We start from the raw sequence: 15,980 nt of genomic DNA on the forward strand, positions 1-15,980 counted from the left end.
TTTTTTGAGACAGAGCGTTGTCCATCAAATGACATATTATTGACAGTTCACGCAATCCAGATCTGAGTGCCATGTGACACCTTATCAAGAAAAGAATGTTATCTTTAAGGAGTTGTCTTAGGAGAATGTTGTTCTTCATGGTTGAGGGGAAATTTCTGCTGACGGGGAAGGTTTGGTTGATGCATAATGCACATACACAATCCACAGTGGGGAGAGAGGGGGCGCCAAATGGCAGAGAAAATTTTTTATGTTTAAATTTTTCTTGTCTTGGCATAAAATATGAATTTTATTTCACAGTTGACTCAATTTTTTTCCAGTTAGTTTGAGTCAAAACCCAAAGTGCACATATTGCTTTCGGTTAATATTTCTTAAATTTGTTTTAATCTATACACTAATGTAGTATATGGTTCCTCCCCCCACCCCCATACCGTTTCTTTGAGGGATATGGGTCATATTTTTCTACATTCTGGGGTTTGCTGTTTAAAAGACCAGAGAAAAGACATTAGTCTCAGAAGAGCTCCTTCTTTTATATCATGTGTACTTTGTCGAGTGCTTGTTATATAGAGGGAAGAGCTATTTGGGATACATCTCTGAACAAAACAGACAAAAAATCCTTTTCCTTCATGGCATTTACATTCCCATTCCAGGGGAGATAGACAATAAACAGAATAAAGTTTGTTAGACATCTTCTAGAAAACAATAGAGCATAACAAGGGAATAGGGACGTATAGGACCAGTTGGGTGTGTTAGATGTGTGGCCAAGTGCAGTAGGAGCCAGGGAAGGTGGAGCAGAGGAGGAACATCTGATTTACGTTTACATGGTTGCTCTGGCTGCCCTGCAGAGGATGAAGGAGCTAGGATGGAAAGCTACTATGTTATTGGCACAATTACAATGGCAGTTTCTCACTCCAGTGGCTGGAACAACTGATGCAGAAGGTCTCCTCACAGGCAGAGGCTGATGAGTTGCTACCACTTCCATTCACTATTCTATTGATAAAGAACTGATGAAACTTAAACCTCACAGCTCAGATGAGATTTGAACCCACAGGCTGGAATTTGAACCCACTGTCTTTTAATTGAGGTCACACACCTGGTCTCAGGATTTAATGATGCTCAGGTTCTTTATGTCTTGTCACAGAAAGAATTCAGTGAGAGACAAAGTGATAGGTAAGAAGTGGATTTATTTAGAGAGAGACACATTCCATAGACAGAATGCAGTTGTCTCGGAAAGTCAGAGCGGCCTAGGGAGAAACACTCCACAGAGTGTGGGCCATCTAAGAAGGCAAGAGGCCCTGAAATATGGGGTGGTTAGTTGTTAAGGGCTGGGTAATTTCATAGGCTAATGAGTGGGAGGATTATTCCAACTATTTCGGGAAAGTGACAGGGATTTCCAGGAATTGGGCCACGACCCACTTTTTGGCCTTTTGTGATTGGCCTCAGAACTGTCATGGTGCCTGTGAGTATGTCATTTAGCATGCTAATGTACTACAATGAGTGTATACTGAGGTTCAAGGTCTAGTGGAAGTCGAATCTTCCACCATCTTGGACCTGGTTGGTTCTAACTAGTTTATGCTGTATCCAAGGCTATGTCATTCTTTTAAAGGTTATGCTCTACCCCCTTCCCTCCTGTTTCAAAACATGGTTTGAAGGTTGGGTTATATTAAAGATCTTTTTTTTTAGTTGTTTGATACTTAATTCGTTCTTTTTCTTTTAAATTTTGTAAAATGCTTTCTGTTTTGCAAATGTCTTATTTAGTGGCATTTAAAACTACTTATTAGACATTGCAAAAATCTAGAAATTTACAAGTTTGGATTTTTAATAACAATTTTTCTTGGCCCGTTTTGAAAATTTTCAAAACTACAAAAAAGAATAGTAAAATGAATAGTCATTCCCTTCATCTAAATTCAACAATTTAACAAAATTAAATTTTGTGACATTTGCTTTAGAAAGTATATATGTACCTTTTTTTTTTTTTGCCAAATCATTTGACAACAAGTTGCAGTAACATTAATGCTGTTGCAGGAAAGATAGTGGGGAGTGAGAGGATGATCACCTCCCATCTCAGGCGAGTCCCTGGGACAGCCACCAAGTGTGGGTTCTTGGCTTTGCACAGGAAAGAATTCAAGAGCAAGCCATAGTAAAGTGAAAGAAAGTTTATTCAGGGAGAAACACACTCCATATACAGAGTGTGGGCCATCTCAGAAGGTGAGAGAGACACCAGGGTACGCGGTTGTCAGTTTTTATAGGGGTGGGTAATTTCATAGCCTAATGAGTGGGAGGAGTATTCTAGCTATTTTGGGGAAGGGGTGGGGATTTCCAGGAATTGGGCCATTGCCCACTTGTTGACATTCTATGGTCAGCCTTGGAACTGTTATGGCACCTGTGGGTGTGTCATTTAGCGTGCTGATATGTTACAGTGAGCATATACTGAGGCTCAAGGTCTAGTGGAAGTCAACTTGTCTGCCATCTTGAACCTAGTTGGTTCTAACCAGTTTATCGTGCCGTGTCATTCTTTTAAAGGTTGTGCCCTCCCCCCCTTCCTGTCTCAATGCCAAATGATTATCTAATATATAGTACATATTCAAATTTTTTCCTCTTTTCTCCTTTTTATCCAGGATCCAGTTCAGAATCCCCCATTTGTTTTTTATGACTCTTGTTTCCTTTAATTTGTACAAGTCTCCTACCTTTATTTTGGTCTTTTATGACACGGACTTTTTGTGTGTGTGTGTGTGTGGTACGCGGGCCTCTCACTGTTGTGGCCTCTCCCGTTGCAGAGCACAGGCTCCAGACGCGCAGACCCAGCGGCCATGGCTCACGGGCCCAGCCGCTCTGCGGCATGTGGGGTCTTCCCAGACCCGGGGCACAAACCCGTGTCCCCTGCATCGGCAGGCAGACTCTCAACCACTGCGCCACCAGGGAAGCCCCGACATTGACATTTTTAAGGAGACCAGGCCAGTTGTCTTGTAGAGTGTCTCACAATCTGAATTTGATCATTTCCTCATGATTAGATTCTAATTAAACCATGCAGATGTGCTTTTACCTTTTGAAGTCTTAAAAATATAAGCTTAGGAATAATGGGGATTTTGCAAAGTCTTTTGTAAGTCTCACTTCCAGTTATTACAAAATGCTAGTACAGCACTTGATTTTGTAAAAACCATTGGCACAGAGTCAAAGAACATTAAATTGAGTGGACTTTAGGTTTTATCTCCAGAAGTCATAAACTGCAGAAAACTAGCAGAATAGGCACAGTTTTCAAACAAAACAGAAACAGAAAGCTGGATTTTGACACCTTGAGGTATCAAAGTGTGTTTTCAGATTTGACCTAGTCCTCATTGTTCTTCCCCCACCTCCTATCATTTTAAGTCATCTATGCTGCCCCTGAAGCTTTTGAGCATATGACCCCCTGCCTACCTCTCTCATGTAGCAAGGGAAACTTTAGGCTTAGAGAGGCCAAATTGCTAAGGAACACATAATTAGTGTGTTCAGACAGAATATTCAGGTCCTGGAACTCCAGTCTCTTGAAGACGCAGTTGATTTCCTACCAAAGTCCCAGTGATTTGCATTGGTGGGACAAGTAGAAAGTCTCATCAATGGCACCTTCCATGATTAGGGAAGATGAAGAAATCAGGGATACCACAGAATTAAGTTTTATCTTAAATAATATAGGTAGGTCCTAAGTTTATTTTATACAGTTTGTGTGTGTCTGTGTGTATGTTAGATACCATTTTAGGATAATGAGTTTCTTATAGCTGTTTACTATTTTTCATAATAATTTCCTTCCTTTTTTAGCTACAAGGCTTTGGCCGACCAAGTGTACACCATGCTGCTATTGTCATCTTCCTTGAATTCTTTGCATGGGGCCTATTGACAACTCCAATGTTAACTGTAAGTATTGCTGAACTCTCGGTCCTTGTTTATGAGAGCAGAGACATTGTTAAGCATATGTCCCCAGAGCTATATGTCTAGGTATGTGTTTGAGAGTAGCTCTTGACAATAATTTAAGACTGTTTACCATTGGGTTGTTCCCACTGTGTAGACTGTGAACCGCCTGCAACTAAACACCTGCTTATTAAATATTCCTGGGTAGCAGGGCCACTCCCAGAATCTTGGGAGTGCTGCGAATGAACTACAGTCTGTATATCTAGGAAAATCTTTAAGAAGTCTTTAAGAAATTATTGCAAACCTTTGTTGAAGTTTGTAACTTACTTTGTATGGGTGTAATGACCTTTGACTTAAGAACATAGTAATAGGAGATTGGTAAGTACTGTTTAACAGTGACAGTGATGAATGTAAGAATGCCCCGATTTCCATTTTTGATAGCTGACCTACAGCCATTTCTTTGTAGAAACCATTGAATTTCTTAGTAAGAACTTGGATGTTTGATACATAGTGTGGTTAGAGGGAAGGGAGATGCTGAAGAAAAGATTGGGGTGCAGATTTTAGGTGCCTAGTAACTACTTAACACTTAGTTTTAATAAAGGTATTTTTTAATTGGCCTTACAGTTCACTTGTCTTAAATTGTTTTTTAAAAATCGTTGGTTAACCCTTCCCAATCACCATTTTGCCTTACCAGAGAATCCCTTTGGGTTCAGATAAACTTTGTTCCCAAATTAGGTTTAGAAAATAGAGAACTTTAGAGGATGACTATTAGCCTTACATATGACTTTGCTATACCCTTTTTAAAGTTTTTAATTCTTTTGGCACATTTAAAATTACATTTTGGATGGAACAGGTTAAAAAACTGCCTGTTTTTAATCCTCTATTTTATTCTTTTTCATTGCATTTCATTTTTCTTCATAATGCTTTACTGCAGGAGGTAACTGGTTATTAGTTAATGGGGGATAAGTGGTCTCCATTTTAAGTTTCATGAAATCCTGCGTGCTGTGTGAATCACAGTCTCTAGTGCCTAGGGCTGCCTGGAACACAGTTGATGCTCAACGTGTATTTTCTTTGAACAAATGTATGTGTTGCGGGCACACACATAATGTGTTGTCAAGTTATTGCTTCTCCAAGACATATTTTTAGTGTAAATATAGACATACCAGGCTGCTCATTTTAATAAACTGTTATAATAATATATATATATATATATATATATACATATTTTCGGTACACGGGCCTCTCACTGTTGTGGCTCTCCCATTGTGGAGCACAGGCTCCGGACGCGTAGGCTCAGCGGCCATGGCTCAGGGACCCAGCCGCTCCGCGGCATGTGGGATCTTCCCGGACTGGGGCACGAACCCGTGTCCCCTGCATCGGCAGGCGGACTCTCAACCACTGCACCACCAGGGAAGCCCATATAATAATAATTTTTAATTAATTTTTAATTTTTGGCCCTAGTTCTCTGACTTTTTCCCCCACAGTTTCTTTAGCTTACAAAGAGTTTCAAAATAGTATTTTTCTGATGCAACCCGTTGCCTATAATTGCTCAATATAGAAGTAATCCTATAATCATTCTCCATTTGGTAAGAATTCAAATTGAAATGAAGAATGCTGTAGTGTTTTTGATACCATGTGAGACATTCTAAAACCTCCTTCCAGATGGTTAAGATCCTGGGGCCTTTTTACCCTAGACCAGATTATCAGCTCCCTTTTAAATTTAATTAATAAGTTAATGGACTAATTAATGCACCTTCTTCCTTCTTACTGCCCAAAGCAGGTAATTTTCTTAGGGTTACTGTGTGCCTGTTAGACCCTGCAGTGCAGTCTTAGAAGCCAGCTTAAATGCTGCTTTACTGCCTCTTTGCAGTTTCTGAGCAGTTTTGCTTCTTGCAAAGATTTGGTTAAAAAGAACATTTATGTGAGGAGTACAGAGTTACTAGCGTCACTCTACAGTGTCATAGAAGAAGTGTTGTTGAGTTAGTAGATGTGCTTATTCTCTTTCTCTAAGCTCTTGGTGTTGCTAAATTAAGCTAAATGTCCTTTACTTTCCTATCTCTCCCAGATTTTACACCACAGTTTAACTCTGTTTCTTTTTTGACACGGGGGGACTGGTTCACTCCTCTTTTTGAAAAGAAAGATCTCTTTTTTCCCCCTTGCTGTAGCTAGTGGGCAGCACTCTGTCCTGTTTCCAAAGCAAGAAAATACAGTCTTGAGATGAGGATTTGGAGATACAAAACAGTACACACATATTCATATATTGTCCAATCTGACTATCTCTGCATCCTAGCATTCATTAGGACCCTCTGTTTGAAGTAGTGTAGAACAATTTCTTCTTCTTAGTCATTTTCTCTGAGATTTGTTGCCTGTCTCATGTCATAGATTACAACTTTAGTTTGCTAATTAAGCACCATCAGAAAGGTCTCCACCCCTAATACACTGAAGCAAAACCACAAAGTTGGCCTTACACAGTGACCTTAACCTTCTAGTAGTACTATTAGTTCTTCATACATAAAAATGACCTTTCTCTTGTCTTACATCCCTGCCTGACATTCTACCCTCTAGTCAAAATGTGCATCCTTTTAGAGGGCCTGCTCTCATTTTAATATAAATAAAGTAATCTGATTAAATTTATTTAAAAGTCTTTAGGTATATTTAAATAGAACACTTATTTAAATAAAGATATACTTAATATTCTTGTGAGTGAAGAATTTTAGTTTTGCAATTTGCAGATTTTCTTTTATAAGCTCACCTTCCTGGAATCCTGATAGAGATTCAAGGACTCAGTATTCCCTACTATACCATCTTCTCTCTGTATGGTGATCTAATAATCCAAAGAATTCTCTTTAAACACTTCCCTGCCGCATTCAGTTTTCCTATCCCTTCTTACTTACTCTCAAAATATGTTTTCATTTAACAAACATGTATTCTATCTCATCAGCCCCTTATTTGCTCCACAGTCCAGCACTTCTGCTTCCTTTGCTTTAATCAGTGTTTCCTCTTGGGAGTTGAGGTGGATGGAATGGATAGGGCTGTTTGTCAGGCATTTTGGGCATAGTACACAGGCACTTTGAGGCATGATTTGCTCTGCACATGAAAAGGAAGTAAGTTCTAACTATAGTCACATGGACACTGTTTGCTTTCTGGATTCATAAGATTTTCCAGGCTCATTTTTATGGTTTTGACAGGTTCCTAATGGTGTTTTGACCAAAGTACCCAGAACCTACCCTCTTGTGTGTCATGTAATTATTAAAATAAGTAGCATTCACTAAAGGTATCTATAATATATGATGACAGTATGTTAAATCTTTGCCTTCTTTTGCCAAGCTGACCGTTATGATATCATGAGTATTAGTTAATTAGACGCAGTGACCTTTGTTTGGTATTTATTTCTGACCTATTTTTGTGTGTTGTATGTTGTAATCTGTAGCATGCTTTTATATCTATAAACGTGTGAATGCTTAAAAAAGAACAATGCTGATTTCCAACTTACCTAATTAATACAGTTATAAGAAGAGGTGACATGGAAATACAAGGAAACTGTTGGTGGGTCTCTTCCGCTTAAAATTTGGCATATAAAATATTTAGTGTGCATTCTGTTTTTTTCATAGATTTTTCAGCATTTAATATATCATTATATTGTCTGGCATCCATTGTATCTGACAGGAAGTCAGCTGTTAATAAGTTATTATTGTTCACTTGATGTCAGGGGTCTGCAAACTATGGTCCACAGGCCTAATCTGGCCTACTGTGTGTTTTTATGTGGTCTGTGTACTAAGAATGTTTTTTACACTTTTAAAAGGTTGGAAAATATCAAAAGAAGGTATGTGGTGACACATGACAATTATATGAAATTCAAATGTAAAATTTTGTTGGACCATGACAATGCCCATTGAATGTGACAGCTTTTGTTCTACAATGGCAGAGTTGAGTAGTTGCACCACAGACAACCTTACCTGAAATATTTACTATGTACTGTATGTTCCTTTATGGAATAAGTCTGTCAGTCCCTGCTGTAAGTGGTAATTCATTTCCTTTCTTTGCCGCTTTAGAGATTTTCTCTTTGTCTTTCAGCACTTTGACTATGCTATAATGTGTCTAGGTGTGGATCTTTCTGTGTTACATTTTTTTTGGCCATGCCCCGCAGTTTGTGGGATCTTAGTTCCCTGACCAGGGATTGAACTTGCGCCCTCGGCAATGAATGCTCAGAGTCCTAACCACTGGACTGACAGGGAATTCCCTTTTTGTGTTACTTTTACTTGGGGTTTGTTTGGCTTCCGGGGTCTGTAGATTAATATTTTTTATCAAATTTGGGAAGTTTTTGGCCATTATATTTTTTAATTATTTTAGCTCCCGTTTCTCTCCTTCTCTTTTGGGACTCTCATTATACTTCATAATGTTTCACAGGTCTTGGAAGCCAAGTTCTTTTTTTTTTTCCCCCCCAAAATTACTGTCAGACTTTTGATATGACAGGAGGTCAAAACAAATTCTGTCCTAATAAAGCTGGACAAAACAGTCAAAAACAACCATTTCAGTGCTCTGGAATTCAAAGGCACACAACAAACTGAGAAGCATTTATTTATTAAGCTACTGAACTTCAGGCAAGAATAGTGAGTTTGCAGTTCTGAGCTATATCCTTTTGCTATAATTGTAACTGTGAGTATAACAGTTTCTGAGTCCTGTGAATCCTTTTAGCAAATCTCTGAAATCCATTCTATCGTTGGTGGACATTTGGGTTTACTGTGTTTGCCTATTACAAATACTGCTTTTGTGATATTTCTTGTATATGTCTTATCAGTTAAGGTGTAAACATTTTTTCTTGTTTCTTGTAATACATACCTAGGAGAAAAATTTCAGGGTTTTGTTCAATTTAGGTATATACTGCCAAAAGTTTTCCGGAGTGGTTGAATCAATTTACCCTCCAACAAGCCAGGCTCTACATCTTCACCCACAGTTGGTATTTCATTTTAGTCATTCTGATGGGTACAGTGTGGCCTTAATTTGCATCCTCCTAATGATCAATGAAGTTAACCTCCTTTATGTATATTTATTTGCCATGTGAATATCTGATCATATTTCTTTTCCTTCCTTGGATTGCCTTTTCACTCTCTTAATAGTGTCTTTTTATGAACAGTAGTTCATAATCTTTACATAGTTCAGTTAACTGATGTTTTTCTTATGTTTGGTTGCTTTCTTAAAATCTTGCTAAAGACACTTTCTTCTTCCCCAGAGCATTATTGGTTTATTTTACACACACAGATCTACCATACATCTAGAAAAAAATCACTGTATTTTATAGTGGTCAAGATTCATTTTGGTTCATATTAATATATAGTTGAACCAGCATCATTTATTTAAAAAAATCTTTCCCCACTGTATGTGTCAACTTTGTCATAAAGCAGGCAGTCATATTCATATGGATTTGTTTCTAGGTTTTGTATTCTATTTGTGTGTGTATCCTGTGTCGATACTATGCTGTGTTGATTTCCATAGCAATATCTTGATATCTTATATAACTTTCATAACTTGGTTCTTCTTCCTCAAGATTGCCTTGGCTGTTGTAGGCCTTTTCTATATCCATATACATTTTGTAGTCAGCTCTTTAATATTCACAAAATAACTTGCTGGGAATTTTGATAGTGATTGCATTACTACAGATTAATTGAGGGAGAACTGACATCTTTATACTATTGAGTCTTCTAATCTACATGGTATATTCTCCTTTTATCCAGTCTTTAAAACTTTCTCTGAATAATATTTTACATTTCTCAGTGCATGAATTTTTCACGAGATTTATTCCTAGGTATTTGGGTTTTGATGCTATAGTAAATAATGTAGTTTTAAAGGTTAATTTTCTAATTGTTGATGGTACATAAAACAACTTGTTTTTGTGCCCTGACCTTGTGTTTAGTGATTTTGCTAGATTTACTTATTAATCCTTATAGCTTATCTGTAGGTTTTCTACACATTCATATCTTTTGTGAATAATGACAGTTTTTAACTCATTCCAATCCTTTTTATTTTTATTTCTTTTTCTTTCTTTGTTGTATTGATTATGACATCCAGTGTAGGGTTGAATAGAAGCAGTCATAGCGGGTTTCCTTATCTCATAACTGATATGATATTCTAAAATTCACCACTAAGTATGACATTTGCTGTAGATTGTTTTTATAGACACTCGTTATCAGAGAAAGGAAGTTCCCTTCTGTTCCTGTTTTGCTTATTGTTAAAATGAATGGGTGTTAACTTTTATCAGATGAAGTTTCTGCATATAACCAGATAATTAGATTTTCCCCTTTATTCTGGTAATGTGGTCAGTTATATTGATTTTTGAATATTAAGCCACCCTTGTATTCTTGTAGTAAATTCCACTTAGTTATGAGAAATATATAACTTTAAAAGCTATCACTGGATATGATTTACTAGTATTTTGTTCGTGTCTTTGCAATTATGGGCACAGTAGAGATTGGAGTGTAATTTGCTTTTCTTGTAATGTCCTCATCATGTTTTTTTTTAAATTATTTTTTGCTTTATAACAAATTTAATCAGTTATACATATACATATGTTCCCATATCCCCTCCCTTTTGCGTCTCCCTCCCACCCTCCCTATCCCACCCCTCCAGGCGGTCACAAAGCATTTAGTTCATTCTTTTTTCTAATATTTCTTATAACTTCTTTGAATCACGGATTATTGGAAGTGTATTGTCTAATTTCTAAACATTTGGGATTTTTCTAGCTTGCATTATTAGAGAACATATTGTGATGAATTGTTTCGATTCTTTGAAATTTGTTGAAGTTTGCTTTATATTCTAGTATATGGTTAATTCTGATAAATGTTCCATGTGATCTGAAGAGAGCAAGTATTTTGTGGTTGGAATAGTGTTTTATATGTGTTAACTATTTTGAGTTAATTATGTTTGATGCCTTTTATATAATCACTGAAGTTTTTGTCTACCTGTTCTGCCATCTGTTGAGAGAGATGTGTTTCTCTTCTACCTCCATTATTGTTGTGCAACTAAATTATATATTTTTTAAACAATATAATACATTGTTATATTTTATACAGTCAGTATTCAGTTAGATTTACCCTGATATATTTCCATTCTGGTGCTCTTCTTCCTCTTTCTATATTATCTTCTAATCAGTTCTTGAAGACTTGCCTTACTTGTTTTGTTTTGCTTTGTTCGGTGCTGGTCCTTGTGTAACACATTGTTTTTAATGCATGTGGCATACTCTTGAATCTTTTGGAGGACACTTATACTTGTTTTAAAGCTTCTGTTTCCTACCATGATTTGGTTATTTGGCAGTGAGGTAGATTATCTTTTCCTTTCTATGTTCTTTTTTGTGCCTTCCAGTCGTTTTTCTCAAATTCTTTTGTTGAATTTTATACATATTTGTATTTACAAATGAGGGGGTAGGTCAGGGATTGTGAAAACAAACGTCTTCTGGGGCTACGCAAGTGTAGTAAATGTGAGAAGTGGGGGTGAGAATGGGTTGGTGTTATCGGTGGAATACATGCTCTTTCTACTGCAGCAGCCACTATCTACTTAGCCAGTCGGTGACATGGCAGTTCAGGCCCCATGTTTTGAAATCTTCTGACTTCCTATGAAATGCTAGAAAATCATATGGAGTTTGGTGAAATTTCCTGAAATCTACACATGACAGCCAGCTCACTTTGGAAAATATGAGTCAGAAAGCATATCATTTTACCAATTTGCCACCCATGGTCTAGACACCTCAGGTAGCTTATAGAGTGTCATTCTCCAGCCCAGGTGGAAATCCCTGTTCTGTAGTACCAAATGCAAGCACTGCTTGTAGGAGCTCTGGAAGTCTGGGTGCTCTGGGATTTCCTCTATAGTACTGAAGTAGTTTCTCAAGTGATTGTAAGGCTTTGTGGCACTCTTGGCAGCCATAAGTGACCTGGGAAACTATAAGTTTTGAATCCCACCCCCAATTCAGTTCTGCACGTATCCCACTTAGAAGCCCCACTTCAGAGCACTATGCTTGTGATTGTTATCTTGGGGACAAATATAGAGGTCAGCAGCTTTGAGAGCAAGATACCAGGGGCTTATTTTGTAACCTTTTAATGACCTATTCAGTTATGGATGTTCTTCCTCCTCCTCCAGTTCTGTTTTTTTTTTTCCCCTTGGATTCTGAAAAATTTACTTCAAAGATCTTTTTCACCTGAACATGTGACTATTTTCTTCAACTCGTTTAGGGTTCATTGTCAGCATTTTCCCATCTGCTCTGTATCATCCAGAAGTGTTGCACTATTCTTCCAAGTAAATAGTGAATGCTATAAATTAGTTTCATGTTTTTTCAGTCATATCAGTGATACTTTAGGTAGAAGTGGAGAACAGCTGTATGTATGTGTATGTTTGAATGTAATATATATATACACACACAGATATTTATTAGCTTCATTGTACTGGAAGTCAATTCAGTTCTCTGAAGTTTCTAAATTTTTTTTTTAAGTGGTAAGCAAATGCCATTGTATTTTATGTTTACTGTATTCCTTCTCAAGAAAAAAGGTAATATCTTTCTTGAAGTTTTTTGTATAGAAAGATATTTAAAATGAAAGCTTTGATATTATCTGAGATATTTAATATACTTTTTATCATTAGGTTTACTTTATTATGGTAACAGTTATTGTGTTTTGTAGTACAATTATTTATATACTTTATTTTTAATTTTTTTGAATTTATCATAAGTTTGGAATTTTGCTCTTTTCAGCTGCTTTATTTTGTGAAGGTTTAGTCCTTAGCTTTGTAAAAAAAAATTTATTGACTTGTTTTGTTTTACTTGTTTAATAAAACTTTACTATTTCTTTGTCTTTTTTTTAAATAGGAAAAAGTAGGAAAGTTTTAAAAAAACACAGATTGAAAATTTTTAGAGGAACTTCCTGCATCATGGCTCTATTACCCAGAAACAGTCTGTCGTACTGCCAGAAATTCCATTAGATCTTTATTTTAATGTGCAGTTCAGTAAATCCAAGTTCTGTCATTCATACATGGCTATGGTTTTGCCAAATTAAAGAGGTTATCTGTTATTCCTAGATTACATCACCTTCATAAGTGAATGCATGTTTGGGTCATGTTGAGTGTAGAATTGTTTTAGGGGAGGTCAGAGGTCTGTAGGGTGAGGATGAAGCTGGGGGCAGCAGAGGAGAAGCATTGCTGCCCCTTTGACAGAATGAAGACAGCTCTGAAGTTATTGGTGTAGTGTTCACCAGCACTACCCCAACCCTATTGTTTCCCACTGGCAAAAACTGAGGAAATCCATGGGCAAGGGGAATTTGAAAAATATCTGTAAGCTCTCAGCCTTGGTCTGACAGAGTATAATAGGGAAAAAGTGGGGCTAAGAGACAATGGATAAATAACTGGCACACCCAGGATCAGAGAAACTTTTTTAAAAATATACTGACTCTGGTGTTTTGCTATTGTACCATATTTCGGTAGTACATATGACAAATTATTAAACAGTTCTAATATTGTATTCCTTTTTCTTTAAAGAAAATTTCTGTATCCTGTGAAATTTGTTATTTAGGGAAGATTTTTCTGAAAACTTTGATGATTTTCTGCTTGAGATATTTGGTGGCCTTCATTTACTTTTCTGTTTTTTCAGTACAGAAAGTAGAGTTCAAATGCCACTAGCTTAGATGACAAATTTTTTCTAAACCTTAAAAATTATGTGTTAGGGGATAGATTGGAAGTAATTTTTCTATGGATACATTTTAATTTCATTTTTTGAAGAACCTGTGGAGATAAACTGTCTAAAGTTAGAATACAGTTGCTCTATCCTGCCCCCCTTTTTTATAATTCATAGGACTTCAGGTGCATAGAATTAGATTAATCATAACTCTTTGTTCATGATACATAGATTTCATTGTTTCACTCATGGAATGAAACATTCATCCCCCCTTATTTTATGTTTTATCCTTCTTTGTTTTTAAAATTTATTCCTATAACATATTTTTTAAGGATGTTTGGAACACCTGTGAACCCATGCATAACCCAACAACAATTTATTTCTATCTGTATCCTCTTTTCCTATCTCTTTCCCTGCCTCCCCCACAAAGACAACCACAATTCTGAATTTATTTATCATTTACTTGATTATTTTCTAGTTCTAGCTCACATTATTATATCTATATAAACACACAAAGATATATCTATGTTATTTAATTCTGGCTATTTTTGAACTTCTAAAAAAGGGTATATAACATGTATAATGTTCATGTTGTCTTCTGGGGCTTCAAGCTTTTTTTTTCTATTATGTACTTTTAACACAAGTTGTTTTTCTGTTCTCCTGGTAGTGAACATTTGTTTCCAGTTGTTCCATTGTCTATACAGTGCTGCTATAAACATTCTTGTACATGTTCTGGTGTTCACGTGCTTGATTTTCTTTGGTGGTTAAACACTGCTGGATCATAGGTATTCAAAAGTTCAGTTTAACCAGACTTTGCTAAATTGTTTTGCAAAGTCATTATACTAATTTAGATTTCTACCAGCAATGTATAAGAGATCCTATGGTTCCAAATGCTGTGGTTCAGTTTCTGTCTAAAATTTGGTTTTAGAGTAGTATACTTTTTGCCTTTTAACTGGTGTGTTAAGTCTGTGTGAATTCAGTTACCTCATTATTTTGTTCTGTGTACCACAGTTCTCAGTTGTTGTTTTATTCCTTTTTGCCTTCTTTTGCATTGAATAGTTAGGCTAATTTTTCTCCTATTATGTTAGAAGTATTCTGCTCTATTCCTGTCATTTTTGGTTACCATGGCATTACATGCAAACTTATAGAAGTCTAATATTAATATCTTTACTCTCATCTAGGATAATATTAGCATAAATGAGGTAAATGAATTTAACACTTTATAGTCATTTACCTCATTTATGCTAATATTATTAAGTATTTTAATTCTGTATAATTGAAAATAAAACCAACAAGACCCATTATTTTTGTTTTGTAGCATCCCTGTTCATTTATATTTACCATTTTCTTTGCTCTTTATTCTGTTTTGCATCTTGAACCTTAATTACATCTGGATTATTTTCCTTCTCCTGGAAGTATATTTTTTATATTTTATTAATGGGGGTCTATAAGTTAGTAAACTCATTACTGTACATTAGTAACCTAGTTTTTTCTAGGTCAATAATGTTATATTTGCCTTTGTCCTCAAAGGACATTTTAACTGGGTATAGAATTTTAGGTTGGCATTTGTTTTGTTTTTCTCATTATATTGATGATAGAATAGCATGCTCCTTGTCTGGGTTCAGTTGTTACAATTATGAAACAGTCTAACTGTTGTTCTTTTGAAAGCAATCTGTATTTCTCTGGCTGTTTATAGGAATTTTTCTTTGGTTCTCTATAATTTTAATTGTGAATGTGGATTTCTTTTTATACTGCTTAAAAGTTGTTAGGCTGCTTTAATCTCTGCATTGATGTCTGTCATTGGTTCTAGTACATTCTCAGCCATTGGCTCCTGAAATATTGTCTCTGCCTCATTCTCATTACTGGACAAGTTTAATTGTCAGACTTTCTTATTGGACCCTCTGTGTCTCTTACTTTTTCTCTTATATTCTGTCTTTTTGCCTCTCTGTGCTGCATTCTGGATGACTTCTTTTGACCTACTTTTCGGTTCAGTTATTCTCTTTAAGCTGTGTCTAATCTTGTTAAACATATCCATTGAGTTTCTAATTTAAAATTAATGCATTTTTTTCTCTTCTAGAATTTCTTTTTGTTCTTTTAATCTGCTACAAAGTTTCAAGCATTGAGTTTCTAATTTAAAGTTAATGCATTTTTTCTCTTCTAGAATTTCTTTTTGTTCTTTTAATCTGCTACAAAGTTTCAAGCTTATTTTATATATCTTGCAACAAAGTAAACATGCTAATTTTAAAGTCTGTTGAGTAATCCCAAAATGTGAGGTTTGAGAGTCTGTTTCTGTTTTGTAGTTTTGTTTGCTTGTTGCTGTTCATGATGTCTTATTTACTTTTGTATCTGATTACCTTTGATTATGTGCTTGTCATTATATTTGAAAAATACACATATGGTTGATTTGAAGCCTAGGTGATGACCTTTTCAGAAATGATTTTAGATATTTTTC

General features: G+C 35.9%; 1 protein-coding gene across 1 annotated transcript in view; it reads left to right on the forward strand.

The window, feature by feature from the left end:
• The window catches only part of MFSD14B (major facilitator superfamily domain containing 14B), a gene marked incomplete at its 3' end in the record, with an annotated part of 78,858 nt that overhangs the window by 29,919 nt on the left and 32,959 nt on the right, over positions 1–15,980 (forward strand). The window contains exon 2 of the mRNA XM_079706463.1: positions 3,790–3,885. Coding sequence (XP_079562589.1) covers positions 3,790–3,885 — 96 coding nt within the window. The remainder of the gene's footprint in view (positions 1–3,789; positions 3,886–15,980) is intronic.

Source organism: Hyperoodon ampullatus (assembly GCF_949752795.1).
Source record: "Hyperoodon ampullatus genome assembly, chromosome: 6".
Taxonomy (NCBI): Eukaryota; Metazoa; Chordata; class Mammalia; order Artiodactyla; family Ziphiidae; genus Hyperoodon; species Hyperoodon ampullatus.